Raw genomic sequence first — 12,223 nt, forward strand, 5'->3', positions numbered from 1 at the left:
AAGGGGCAGCTTGGGAGGGGAACGGCCTTGGGGACACGTGAGACTCCAGGCCTTTCAGGCAGCGACGGAGCCAGGGAATGGAAGATGTGCACACACACACATGCCCTGGTGCTCACAGACGTGTGCACGGCTCCATGTTCCTGCATGTGCACACAACGACCCTGCTCCCCGGTCAGGCTTGTGGGCACAGTCCGTGTCCGCCACTGTGCAGCACGCCCTTCATGCCCTGGCTCCTTGGCCCCTGCCCATCCCCTAAGTGGGGTTGCTTGATCCCGGAGCTGCAGGCCAAGTCCTTCAGGGAGGCCCTGGATCCTTTCCAGCAGGGGCTGATTATCCCTTCCCGACAGCGCAGGGAGACGTTCCAGGGTGGCCTGTTGCCAGAGAAGACTGTTTAGCATCCTGAAACATGAGAAACACATGGGCACGGGCAGGGGCTTTCCAGGCCCTCTCCGGCCAGCAGGGAGCCCTCAGGGAGACGGTGCTCAGACAGACCTCCCATCAGCTGCTTCTAAGCCTTCACGGGATCCCAGGCCTGGGGAGCCCAGGCCTGGAACGGGTCCTGCCCCTCCGCCATCCGGGGCTCTGCACTGATGGTGCTCCTCATCCTCTTACTTCAGTCCATAAATCATCTCCACCGACAAACCGGTCTGACAAGGCCACAGAATCCCCCCGAGACTGCCCAGCTGGGGGCTTTGCCGCGGAACGCAGTGACCATGGGGCGCTGGGGCTGCGCCCCCGGACGGAGGGCGAGATGACAGGAATTAGCGACGATTCGGGGGGTCCATGTGGAGAAACCTCAGCGGTGTGTCTGTCTGTCTGTCCCCTGGCTGGCTGCCGGACAGATCTCTTGACTGATGAAGGGTTTACACTGGGCTCCCAAGCCTGGTCTACACTATGGACGTAGTGTGGAAAATTCCTGTCCCCTGTTGCTGGCCCCATCTAGCGCCCCAGAGCTGGCCGCGTTGGGAGCCCTAGAGCAGACAGGCCTCCCACCCCCTGCCCTGCTGAGAGCGGGTCCGAACAGCACAGCATTTCAGACGCCGTCGGCCCGCATGCACCGGGGGCCCTGGCGGGCTGAGGCTGGTGGAGCTGGGCGGGCTGCAGACGGGTGTGAAGGGGGTGGCAGTTCCCCTGTGGTTCCCGCAGGCTGCTCTGAACGCCCTGGCTCTGCAGCTCCGGCTGAGGCCACGCTGACGGGAGCAGGAACGGTCTTTATTAGCTGCCCTGTTGAGGTGCCCGGCCCCTGGGCCTTGGCTGCATGGGCCGGGTGTGTGCCCGGAGTGGGTTCCTAAAGGCCCCGGCATGCAGCCACTGGGCCACGAAATGGGAGGACTCGGGCCTGCCGGGCCCCGCCTGGGCCTTCCATCGTTCTGGGGGTCCCCAGGGGGTGACAGGTACCTGCGAAAGAGGTACGCTCACGGGTCATCGCAAACGCAGGGATTGGCTCTGAACATGCACGTGCCTACTAGGTGCATCACAGCAGTGCCTGGAGGCCCCCCGGGGTTCGGCCCTGTAGTGCCAGGCGCTGCACATCCTACAGGGAGAGACCGTCCCAGCCCTGCAGAGTTCCCACTAACGAGACAGGGAGCCAGACTGGGCCCCAGCCCTGGACATGGCAGGGAGGGGCTCGGCACATAGGGGGCGGCTCGGGAAAGGCTGGGGGAGGCCTCCATGGGGGCAGAGTATCCCACCGGAGCTTGCTGCAGGGGGCTTGCACCTTCTCTGAACCCCCGGGTGCTGGCTGCTGCTGGAGTCCTGCTCTGAGCTGGTGCGCTAACCCCTATGCGTCCGTGTTCCCGCGCCTCCCTTTCATACGTCTGGGTGCTCCCCGCAGGTTCCCTCCAGCTCTTCGCCAATCTCAGCTAAGCGATCCGAGTCTTGCAGTCTCTGAGTGCACCGCTGGCGTGGCGGGTGGCCCAGTCTCTCTTAGCCACCGCCGGTCTTTCTTGAAATGACCCACAGGTAGATGGATCCATAGACACTCGGGCCAGAGGGGACTGGTCTGACCCCTGGCATAGGGCAGGCCAGAGACCCTGCCCTGCGATTCCAGGAGTTGTTCTTCACTGCTAGGTAAGGGACACAGCGGGTCCCAGTGAATTGTGGTTGAACTAGGGCCCATCCTTTCGGAAGAGCCTCCCGAACTCAGCACACTCCCCTTGAGGGCAGCGGGTGCGGGCTAGACCCAGCCGCGTCTGGCCAGTGATGTTTTCTCCCCCTTTGTTGTTGCATTGTCACACGGCCGCTGCGGGCGGGGCAGGCATTCCTGCTGGGTGCCGATCCCGGACTGCTTCTCCTCGGGGACGCTCCACCCAGGCCAAGCCGCCAGCTTCTGCAGCACGAAGCCTTTGGAGGAGCCTGGCCCTGTCTTCCCAGCACCCTGCTGGGGCTGCCCAGACGCTGCTGCCCACCGCCCCTGCTTCGTGTGACTCCATCCGCCACCAGTGTGACTGACCAAGCCGGCGCGGGGTCCTCAGCACACATCTCCAGCTCCTTCTCCACTGCCTGACTGACATACTGATCGCGCTGGGCCAAGCCCTGCCCCTCCTGCTGTTCACGTCTCCCTGGGTCCGGCCACATCAGGACTTGCTAACCCACAAGACTCTCTCCTTTGCCCTCATGACTCAGTGTCCTGGATAATCGGTGATGAGAGTCCTTATCAGGAGCCTTTGGGGACTCTAGGTGCCTTGGACCATTGGGTCACCGGGCGCTGTATCTCGCTGGCTTTTCCCGAGATCCTGGGCACCGTCTTCTCTCCCAGGGCTCCCAGTTGGCTTTTCTGGGCTGACCCAAGGCCTCCTTTGGCCTCATGTGCAAAGACAGGTTGTTCCACATGGCCTGGCTCTTTGTTGGGGCTGTGCTGGGGGGCAGCTCCCGCTGGATGGCCGACCCCTCCTGTAGCCTTGTGCTCTTATGAGGTGGGAGGCCCCCGGCCGGCTGGGCCCTTCGCCTCATCTCGTCTCCTGGCTCTTCTCAAAAGTCAGACACAAACATGAACAGCAACATGAGAGCTCCCGGCACGTGCCCAGCTCCCCATGCCACCGGCTGACTGCATCATTCCTGAATGGGGCCCTGTGGGGCCTTCCATGCCCAGCCATCCATATGTGTCCCCTCCCTGCACCCCTCATTCGCAGCCATCGTTCCAAGCCCACGTGGCCATGCAGGACTCACCCAGAGCCTGCGCCCCGTGCTGTGGTCCCACAGGAGTCGTGTAACGAGGCTGGTTCTGGCGGGACCCCACGGAGAGTGCCAATTCTGGACCAATTGCTTCAAGCAGGGCAGTTACAGCCCCAGGCTGGGGTTTCTATGCACACCAAGGCAAACCCAACCAGCCAGACAGAGAGGACTTTGGTTTTACCCCACTGGCTAACCACAAGTCACACAAGCAATTCCCTTATACACTCCAGTTTCCCAGTATCCCCACCAGTGCCACTCGTTATGGGGACAAATGGTTAAGAAAACCAATACCCCCGTAAAAGAAAAATGGTTCCCTCGATCCCAAAGGACCAAGCCCCAGACCCAGGTCAATATACAAATCAGATCTTACCTACAAATCACGCCATTGCCAACCCTTTAGAATCTAAAATCTAAAGGTTTATTCATGTAAGCAGAGTCAGGATGAGCTCCACCCTGACATGTGGTGGTGAGGTGTGGCAAGTTGTGGAAAAGGACTTTAGGGGCCGATCTCATTTGCATAGGCACACCCACCACGCCTAGAATGAGGCCATAGCTGCCCAAATGGTCACTTTGGCTGCTGTGGGATCCCCAGTTTCTCTGTTATTGGGGCAGGAAGAATAAATTGTTATTACCCTGATTATGGGAACTGTGCTTGGAACTGTACTTGGCCTTTTGTTATGATGGAGGGATTCACCATCAACTAAGTAGCACTCGCTAGGCAAGGGTCATGGGTTTTAAAACTCTGAATTGAGAGAGATTGGGGACAAGTATTAATGCTTGGAGGTATGGGCCTCTTGGTGAGGGCCTTACATGCTAATTGCATTTTTTCCTCTCTCCATTGTGGAATGTCAGAGCTAATTTTGATTCTATTAGGAGTCTAGTCACAGGCTGCTGAGCTCACTTTGGGCTAATGGTGCACCAGCACTGAGGCTCCCCTACTACAAGCTGAAATCACCAAAGAGCTGAAATCACTGAGTGTTGTGTTAAGTGGTGGGGGAGCCTGAAGATATATTGTGGAGCAGTTTGCGGGACGGCTGGAGTGCATAGTGGACAGGCTGGTGGAGCAGTTCATAGGATGGCGGGAGCTGTTTGTAGGGCGCAGAGCAGTTCGTGGACCGGCGGGAGCTGCTTGTGGGATGCGGAGCTGGTGGAGCGGAGCCGAGCCCTATGGAGTTGTGGGGCAGTCAGCTTCAGATCACGTAAGGTGCCCCTTACCTCTCTTCCCCCCTCCCCCCCCGATCTCCACCCAGGTTGGGAGGTAAAGCTCCGCAGATAAACTTTCGAACTCTGGGGCTGCCCTGACCAGAGACAGAGACTTTTGGGTCATTGGACTTTTGGGACTTTGGGTGATTTGGGGTTGCTGGACTCAAGAACCAAAGGGAAAGGACACGACCCAATTTGCTTGGGGTGGGTTTTTGCTCATGGGTTGTGTTATGAATCCTGTTGGTGGTGTTTCCCAAACATAATGCCACATTGTTTCTCTCTGTTATTAAAAGGCTTTTGCTACCCTCAGACTCTGTGCTTGCGAGAGGGGAAGTATTGCCTCTTGGGGGCGCCCAGCTGGGGTGGTATATATTTGTCCCAGGTCACTGGGTGGGGGCTCGAGCCGGTTTTGCATTGTGTTATTGGAGTGGATCCCCTAGATATTGAACCCGGCCCTTGTTGCTGCCAACTCTGACGGGCAGAAGGGTTACATTCATAAAAGGAAAAAGATAGAGATGAGAGCTACAATGGGTTACATGGAATCACTGACATACAGTAATGGCCAAGTTCTTGGTTCAGGCTTGTAGCAGTGATGGAATAAACGGCAGGTTCAAATCAAGTCTCTGGAGAACACCCACAGCTGGGATGGGTCATTCAGTCCTTTGTTCGGAGCTTCAGTTTGGAGTAAGGTTCCTCCAGAGGCCAGAAGCAGGACTGAAGACAAGATGGAGATGAGGTATCAGCCTTTTATAGTCTTTTCCAGGTGTAAGAACCCCTCTTTGTTCTTACTGTGGAAAATTACAGCAAAATGGAGTTTGGAGTCACATGGGCAAGTCCCTGCCTACTTTACTGAGTCACAAGGCATGTCTACCTTCTCTCAATGGGTCAGGTGTGTAGCTGATGGTCCTTAATGGGCCATCCAGCAGGCTAGGCAGAGCTGACACCAACTTGTCTGAGGTGTCCCCCAGAAGCACGGCACAAGTTTGAAATACAGACAGTATAGAGCCAGTATTCATAACTTTAACTACAAAAATGATAAACACATACAGACAGCATCATCATAACCAGCAAACCATAACCTTGTCTTAGACACCTTATTTGACCCCCTTTATACATATATACATATATAGATTTGGTGCCACTACAGGACCTTGGTTGCAACAATGTTCTATATGGTCCCAGATTATGTCAATAACGTCACAAGTCATGTCCTCAGTCTGGTGCTTCGAGGGAGTGGGCGGCTTGCTCTGTGAGATCTCAGCTGGGCTCTGCTGACAGCTCGCTGGTGGTGAAGGGCCCCTCACTCCCCAGCAAAGTGGGAGCCCAGGGACCCTGGAACCGCTCTGTGGTGGTGCTGAGCTTCCTGACTGGCAGCTCACCTTACCTCAGGCCACCTTTCCACCCGCCAGCACTGCAGGCCACTTCCCCAAGCAGAGCGAGGGGGCAGGTCCCGTCCCTGGCAAGGCTGAGCCAGCGCCCTTTGGAGAGGGCCCCAGAGCGGGGAGCGCGGCCCCACTGGGGTGGTTTATCCAACGCACCCTCACGCTCCCCTGCATGGACGCTGGCCCTGCAGGCTGCAGCCCAGGGGGCAGGAAACAGGGCGAGGGAGGGGAGGAAAGAGAGAGTGAATGGGGGGAACGGAGTGAAAGGGAAAGATACACAGAGCAGGGGGCTGAAACAGATGGACAGGGACAGACATACTGGTGCTGAGGCAGACGGGCAGGGATTGAGGGGGATCAACAGAGCAGTGTTTGTGGAGCCCAGGCTGGGACTGCAGGGGGGCTGTGGGTCAGGATCGAGGAGTAGCAGCAGAAGTGAGTGCCCAGTCACCCCGGATGGGTGGGGGACATCCAGGCTTTGTTTGCAGGGTTCATAACCAAGGAGCTTGCTGGCTCCCAGCTCTCTGGTCTGCCCCGTGGGGGTGCGGGGAGGGTGAGCCCAGCTCTGTGCCTCGCTCGGACTGCAGCAGCTGGGGCTCGAGCGTGGCAGGGACGGGAGGGTGCCGGGCCATCTCCTGGCTCATCCCCCTGAGCAAACTGCGATCCTGGCCTGGGATCCCAGGCGGTCCCTATGGGTGGGCAGTGGGGAGAGAGCCCAGGACTGGAATAGTGGGGGTGGGGTGGGGAGAAATTGGGACTGAAGGGCACCAGCCGAGCTGGGGGGCGGGAGGCGGGGAGCGCGATATAGGGCTCGGTGGGTGGATGTATGGATGGACAGATGGCTGGGCACATAGGTGGGTGGCTGGGCGGGCAGACGGATGGATGGGTGGACAGGTGGGTGGCTGGGCGGATGGACGGACGGCTGGGCAGACGGATGGATGGGCGGACAGGTGGGTGGCTGGGCGGATGGACGGACGGCTGGGCAGACGGATGGATGGGCGGACAGGTGGGTGGCTGGGCGGATGGACGGACGGCTGGACGGACGGATGGATGGGCGGACAGGTGGGTGGCTGGGTGGATGGACGGATGGCTGGACGGATGGATGGATGGGCAGACAGGTGGATGGAAGGGCAGACAGGTGGGTGGCTGGGCGGATGGACAGACGGCTGGGCGGATGGAAGGACAGCTGGGCGGACAGACGGACAGCTGGGCGGACAGGTGAACAGCAGGATGCCCCTCTCAGGTCCCCCAGCGAGGCTCTGCTCCAGCCCCGATTCCCCCCGGGAAGGGTCGCAGCCCCTAGGCAGGGGGAAATCCCGCATGGAGGTTTGCTCCCTCCAGTGCCGGGGGATGGTGCGTCGCTGGCTCCCCTACCCTGAGCGACTCTGGGCACAGCTGGCAATGGACGCCCGAGTCCTCAGACCCCCCTGCAGGAGGACGGTTCTCCTGGCACCTCGGCGGCTCTGGGCGAGCTGCGCGGCCTTGGACTTGTTCCAAGTGCACTAACCGGGGCGGCAGGCAGCTGGGCCCTGGAGCCCGGCCTGCTCAGACAAGAGGGCGGGGGGCTCTGGGTGTCTGCGTGGTCAATGATTTGCCAGGCCTGGGCAGCTCGAGGGGCTGCATGCCAAGAGAGCCTGGGCACGAGCCTTGGGCCCAGAAGGTTCTGCAAGAGTGATGAGAGCCGGTCTGGGGGATCCCGCTGGGCCGGGCTGGGGGGCAGGAACCGCCCCAGGGGGAGAACGTGAATGCGGGGGCTAAGCTCTGGGAACTGAGGCGGCCCAGAGGAGAGTCCAGCTGGCAGCTCAGGGGGCAGCGACGAAGCCGGGCATGGGGGGACCCCGGGGGAGGGGGTCCAGTGACAAACCCAGAATATATCCCAGTCCCAACAGCAGAGGCTGGGGTCACCAATCCAAGTGGCAGAGCAGCTGGCGAAGGTGGCGGGAGCTGGATGCCCTTTGGGGCTCTGCCCACAGCCGGAGCAGGGTAGAATGGGCACCGCACGGGGGGAGCTGTGCACAGGACAGGCTGTGGGGGGCACGACGGGATCCCAGTGCTAGTGAGGGGGGGCTGCTGGAGAGACCCGAGTTCACGACCGGCCTGGATATGGCCCCAGGTGTACGGATGCTTCTCTGAACCCCGAGCCTCTTGGGCCTGCCGAGGGGGGCTGGGAAACTCTGGGAACAGACTTTCTCCCAGCGACTCTGGCTCTTGGTCAGACAGACCCCGGCTAGCAGCCTGTCTCACTGAAACTTGGCTCCGGACCTGGCCATGGAGCGTTGTATCTGAACCGCTGGAGAGCGCTCGGGCCAGGGTCGAGGCACAAACTGTAACCAGCATGTTTCCCTACCAGCCGTTGTCACTGCCATGCCCAGGCCTGACTGTCTGGGGGCTCCTGGCACAAGGCAGGGGATTGGGGGGGCCTTGACTCTAATGTCTCCACACCAATTTTCCCTGTCCTGGATTTTATCTCGGGAATCACAGACAAGCCCAGAGCCTGCCCTGGTAACACTGGGATGCTGTGCGTTCGGACGGGGGCGGCTGGGCTGGAGCCAGAACCGGCAGGCGCTGGGCTCAGCGGCTCCCATCGGGAACACGAGAGCTACGCTGGATTTGGAAGAGCCGGGGACTCTTTGCTGTGGGGCTGATACGCCCTCCCCTGCCCCCTCGCCACTGCCCCCGGCTGTATGCCTGGCCTGGTGCCAGCCATGAACTTGCCAGAACACATCTGCAAAGGGGAACTGCTCCTGCCAGGAACCTTCCCCACCTCCCTATCAGCTGTGCATACTGGAGCTGAACGCGTCCCGGGCCGGAGGAGGGACGGGATCGGAGTGGGCCGCCAGCCAGGCTCTTGAAGGGAATGAAAGTGAAAGCTGGCTGCTGCAGAGGATAAATACAGGCAGCCGGGGAAGGGGACGAAGCATCTCAGCTCTGCCTGCTCCTGAGCCACAGAACGCCTCTGCCTGCCTGGTCGCCCTGCCCCATCGCCGGCCAGAATGACCCTCCGCTTCCTGCTGCTGCTGGCAGCTTCCCTGTGCATCTGCAAGGCCCAAGGTAGTGCATGGTCCCAGCGGGTCCCTGACCGCCGGGGCGGCTGGGAGGGCGCCCTGGGGACGGGAATGGGTCAGCAGCAATGGGGTGCGCCTCGGAGCAGCTGGACACGGGGGGTAGCCCAATCCGCTAGCCCTTTTGCAGCTGGGGCTTTGTTCCAGCCGCTGAGCTGCTCGGGCGGGGCGGGAAGGGCGAGGAGAGAGCTGGCATGCCTGGCAGTCAGCTGGTGGCCTCAGCCTGGCCGGTCCAGCAGCCACGCCTGGTGATAGAGCAGGGAGCTCATCCTCTGGGGACCTGGGCTCTAGCCCGGCTGCTCCCGCCCCTGGAAAGGGGGCTATATGTGTAACCCAGGCCTGCTTGTCCCCCCTTATCCTCGCTAGTGGCAGCGAGTGCTTGATGAGCCAGCTGCAGCCTTGGCTAAAGGACATGTCTCTTTTAGCTCATGCATTAAGCTCCTGAGGTCCCAGGTTTGATCCCGGCTGACGCCGACCCAGGTCTGTCGGTGTGAGGCGAGCGCTTGCCTATCTCGGGTCCATGCTTTGTGCTCCCCCAATGCTCAGCGGTGGGGAGGAGGCTGCTGGGTTAAATCCTGGAGCGGGGGCCCTGCCTGCTCCGACGTCTGCCCGCTAGCCCTGCCAGCTGATCGCCCCAGCTTGGGGAGAGCTTTATCAGCTGCTCACAGGCTGTGGAGTGGAGATCACCTTTCTGCAGAGAGAAAGCAACTGCCTGGCTTTATTCTGATTGGCTAGAAACTGGATTGATTCAGGTGACCTAGTCAGCAGCTTAACGTGGCTGGGGGGGGGGGGCCCAGTAGCGTGGCCGCTAGGAGCTGCAGGTCGGGAGCGAGGGGCACCGGCAGAGCGGTGTATGAGAAACTCCCTCTCTGCAGCACCTGGGGCCGGCAAGCCCCATGCATGTGGCAATGCCCCGCGTGCCCACTGGCGCTCAGTAAGGGGCTCGGGGCTGGGGAAGCTGCCTCGGGTTTGCATGCAGCTCTCCAAAGGCATCACACCAGAAATGCACCCTCTGCCCGTGTCTCACCTGTGCCCTTGTCCGCTTGCCCACCAGGGAGCGAGAACCAGGCGTCCGACTGCTGTCTGAGCCACAAGAATCGTCCCATCCCGCACCATCTCGTCTCTGCCTACAGAATCCAGAGTCCCGAGACAGGCTGCCGGCTCTCAGCTATTGTGTAAGTACCCGAGCCAGTGTCCGGCGGGCGCCCGGGGGAGCTCTGCGGGGCACCTCCAGGGATGGAGACTCGGTCATCCTGCCCTTCCCCATGGCTCAGGGTTATGTCAGGATGGGGGGAAGTGGGGTTCTGGCTGTTCCGTCCCCCATAGCAACTTCTGTCCTAACTCAGGTTCATCACCAAGAAGAACAGGAATCTCTGTGCCCCGCCCAATGCTCGCTGGACTCTTGACCTGATGGAGAAACTGAATGGGAAAAAAGGACAAACCACAGCAGGCCGCGCTGGGAAACAGTCCCGCTCGAAGGCAGCCAAGCCCCGGAAGCAGAGGAAGCCCCAGCACTAAGAGGTGGGGACGGCAGAGCCCCGGGGGGTGCCGGGCGCGGGGAGGGACGGGCCACCGCTGCTCGCTGGGCCAGATCCTCAGCTGGTGGAAATCAATCCAGCCCCGTGGGCAGCCGGGCGGCTCTGCCGAGGCTCTGCCCTGCCACGCAGGGGCGCTGCGGGCCGTGGCAGATAGCGAGTGGGAGTGGCGGGGGAGCAGCAGTTGAGCACAGTGAGAAGTGAAATGTCCTGGGCTGGGGATGGAAGGCGCCTGCTGGACCGAGCCTGTCTCTGCCTGTCAGGGCCTTGCCGGCCGTGGTGGTGGAGCAGTGACTGGCCAGCCTGGCGATGGCACAGGGCGACCCGTCACTAACGGCGCGTGGTGACGCCCCGACGACGCTGCCTGGGGCTGGGGGTGTCTCCTCACTCGTGGCTGCTTCTTGGGAGCCACTAGAAAGGGGGGTGCTTTAGGAAATAGGGGAGAGGCACGGAGCTCCCCACCCTCGTGCGAGACCCTCCCCTGCTTTCTCTAATGGCTCTCTCCCCTCCCAGGGCACCTGCCTGGCTGCTCAGTTGACCTCGGCAGAGCCCCCTGGGCTGCAAGCAAAGGAGACTGGGCTGATTCCTGACCTGGGAGCAGAGGGCTTGGCTTGGGGCGGTGTGTGATTCTCTTCTAAAATTTCCTCTGGACCTGCTGCACCTCCCGCTAAGCATCCGTGACCTGCGTCAGCCACAACTCCCTCCCGCGGCTCCCGGCCAGGCTCACATCTACTGCTTAACACCCCCCGACCTTTGCATTAAAAGCCAGGAATTAGCAAGTCTGCTGTCACTGAACAAGCCTTTCCTCAGGGCCAGCTCCAGTGAGGTCAAAGGGAGCATGTGCCCTGACCTCCCTAGGCTGTTCGTCAGCACCTAGGTAAACCTGTAACCCCCAAAGCCGCTATCCCTGCTGCCCCTACCCTGCCTCCCATGCTGTGGGCAGGGCCAGTACCTCTCCCAGGGGGAGAGATGTTTGCCCACAGAGCCTCCGGACAAGGACTTTGGTTAATTAAGTTCTATGTAGCTATACGGTTGTAATAAAAAGACACACAGGGCTTAGTAATACCAGCAAAGACTGCAGGCAGCTGGACTAGCAAGTCCTTATTGCTTCTATCGAGTGCGCTTATCTCGTTTGATTGCTTTATTAAGTGGCTCTTTCAGACTGTATTAAGAAACTGTGACGTCCTAGCTACTGCAGGGCATGCCATGCAGGAGCTCTGCATTGCCTGACGCGCTGTGCCCTCGCCTCGCCGGGAACGCACAGCCCGTCGGGAGACAGAATTCAAGGCAATAAAAATGATTTTAAAATCCCCAGAAGCAAAGGAGTGCTGGTGTGGTTGGTGTGGTGAGCGTCACGCGGGGGGGCTACCTGTGCCCGGGACAGACTGCGCTGAGAAATACGCCCGTTGCTGGGCTAGAGGCAGGGGTCCCTGGGCGAGGCTGGTGGGTCTCGCCCCATGCGCGGGGGTCTAACGGGTTTGGGGTTAGGGAGGAATGTTCCCCCAGGTCAGATTGGCAGGACCCCTGGGGGGGTTTCACCGCCCTCAGCAGCATGGGGCACGGGTGACTTGCAGGTCTGAACTAGAGTAAGTCGGGGAGTCTCTGTCAGAGTTTGTGGGGCTGTCACGGGAGGGGGTGGGCGAGGTTCTGAAGCCTGCCATGTGCAGGTCAGATGGGGTGAGCCTGATGGGCCCGTCTCGCCGGAAAGTCTGAGTCTCTGGCCTGGGTTCTAGCGGGGGCCCCAGTGGTCCCGTCTGGCTGTGGCTGTAGGAGCCGGGCAGGCCCCGGCATCGGCCTCCAGTGCTGCCCGCAGGCGTCTCTCCCCCAGCTGCCCCTCGAGGTGGCTTGTGCGAGGGGCACAGAAATGGAC

General features: G+C 60.7%; 1 protein-coding gene across 1 annotated transcript; it reads left to right on the forward strand.

The window, feature by feature from the left end:
- Window positions 1-8,573: 8,573 nt before the first annotated feature.
- Window positions 8,574-11,675, forward strand: LOC125636710 (C-C motif chemokine 19-like). Its single transcript, XM_048850275.2, has 4 exons — window positions 8,574-8,807; window positions 9,873-9,993; window positions 10,165-10,339; window positions 10,867-11,675. Exons 1-3 carry the CDS (start codon window positions 8,750-8,752, stop codon window positions 10,334-10,336), a joined length of 351 nt encoding a protein of 116 aa, XP_048706232.1. The 5' UTR covers window positions 8,574-8,749; the 3' UTR covers window positions 10,337-10,339; window positions 10,867-11,675.
- Window positions 11,676-12,223: the final 548 nt, after the last annotated feature.

This window comes from Caretta caretta, chromosome 5, assembly GCF_965140235.1.
Source record: "Caretta caretta isolate rCarCar2 chromosome 5, rCarCar1.hap1, whole genome shotgun sequence".
Classification (NCBI taxonomy): domain Eukaryota; kingdom Metazoa; phylum Chordata; order Testudines; family Cheloniidae; genus Caretta; species Caretta caretta.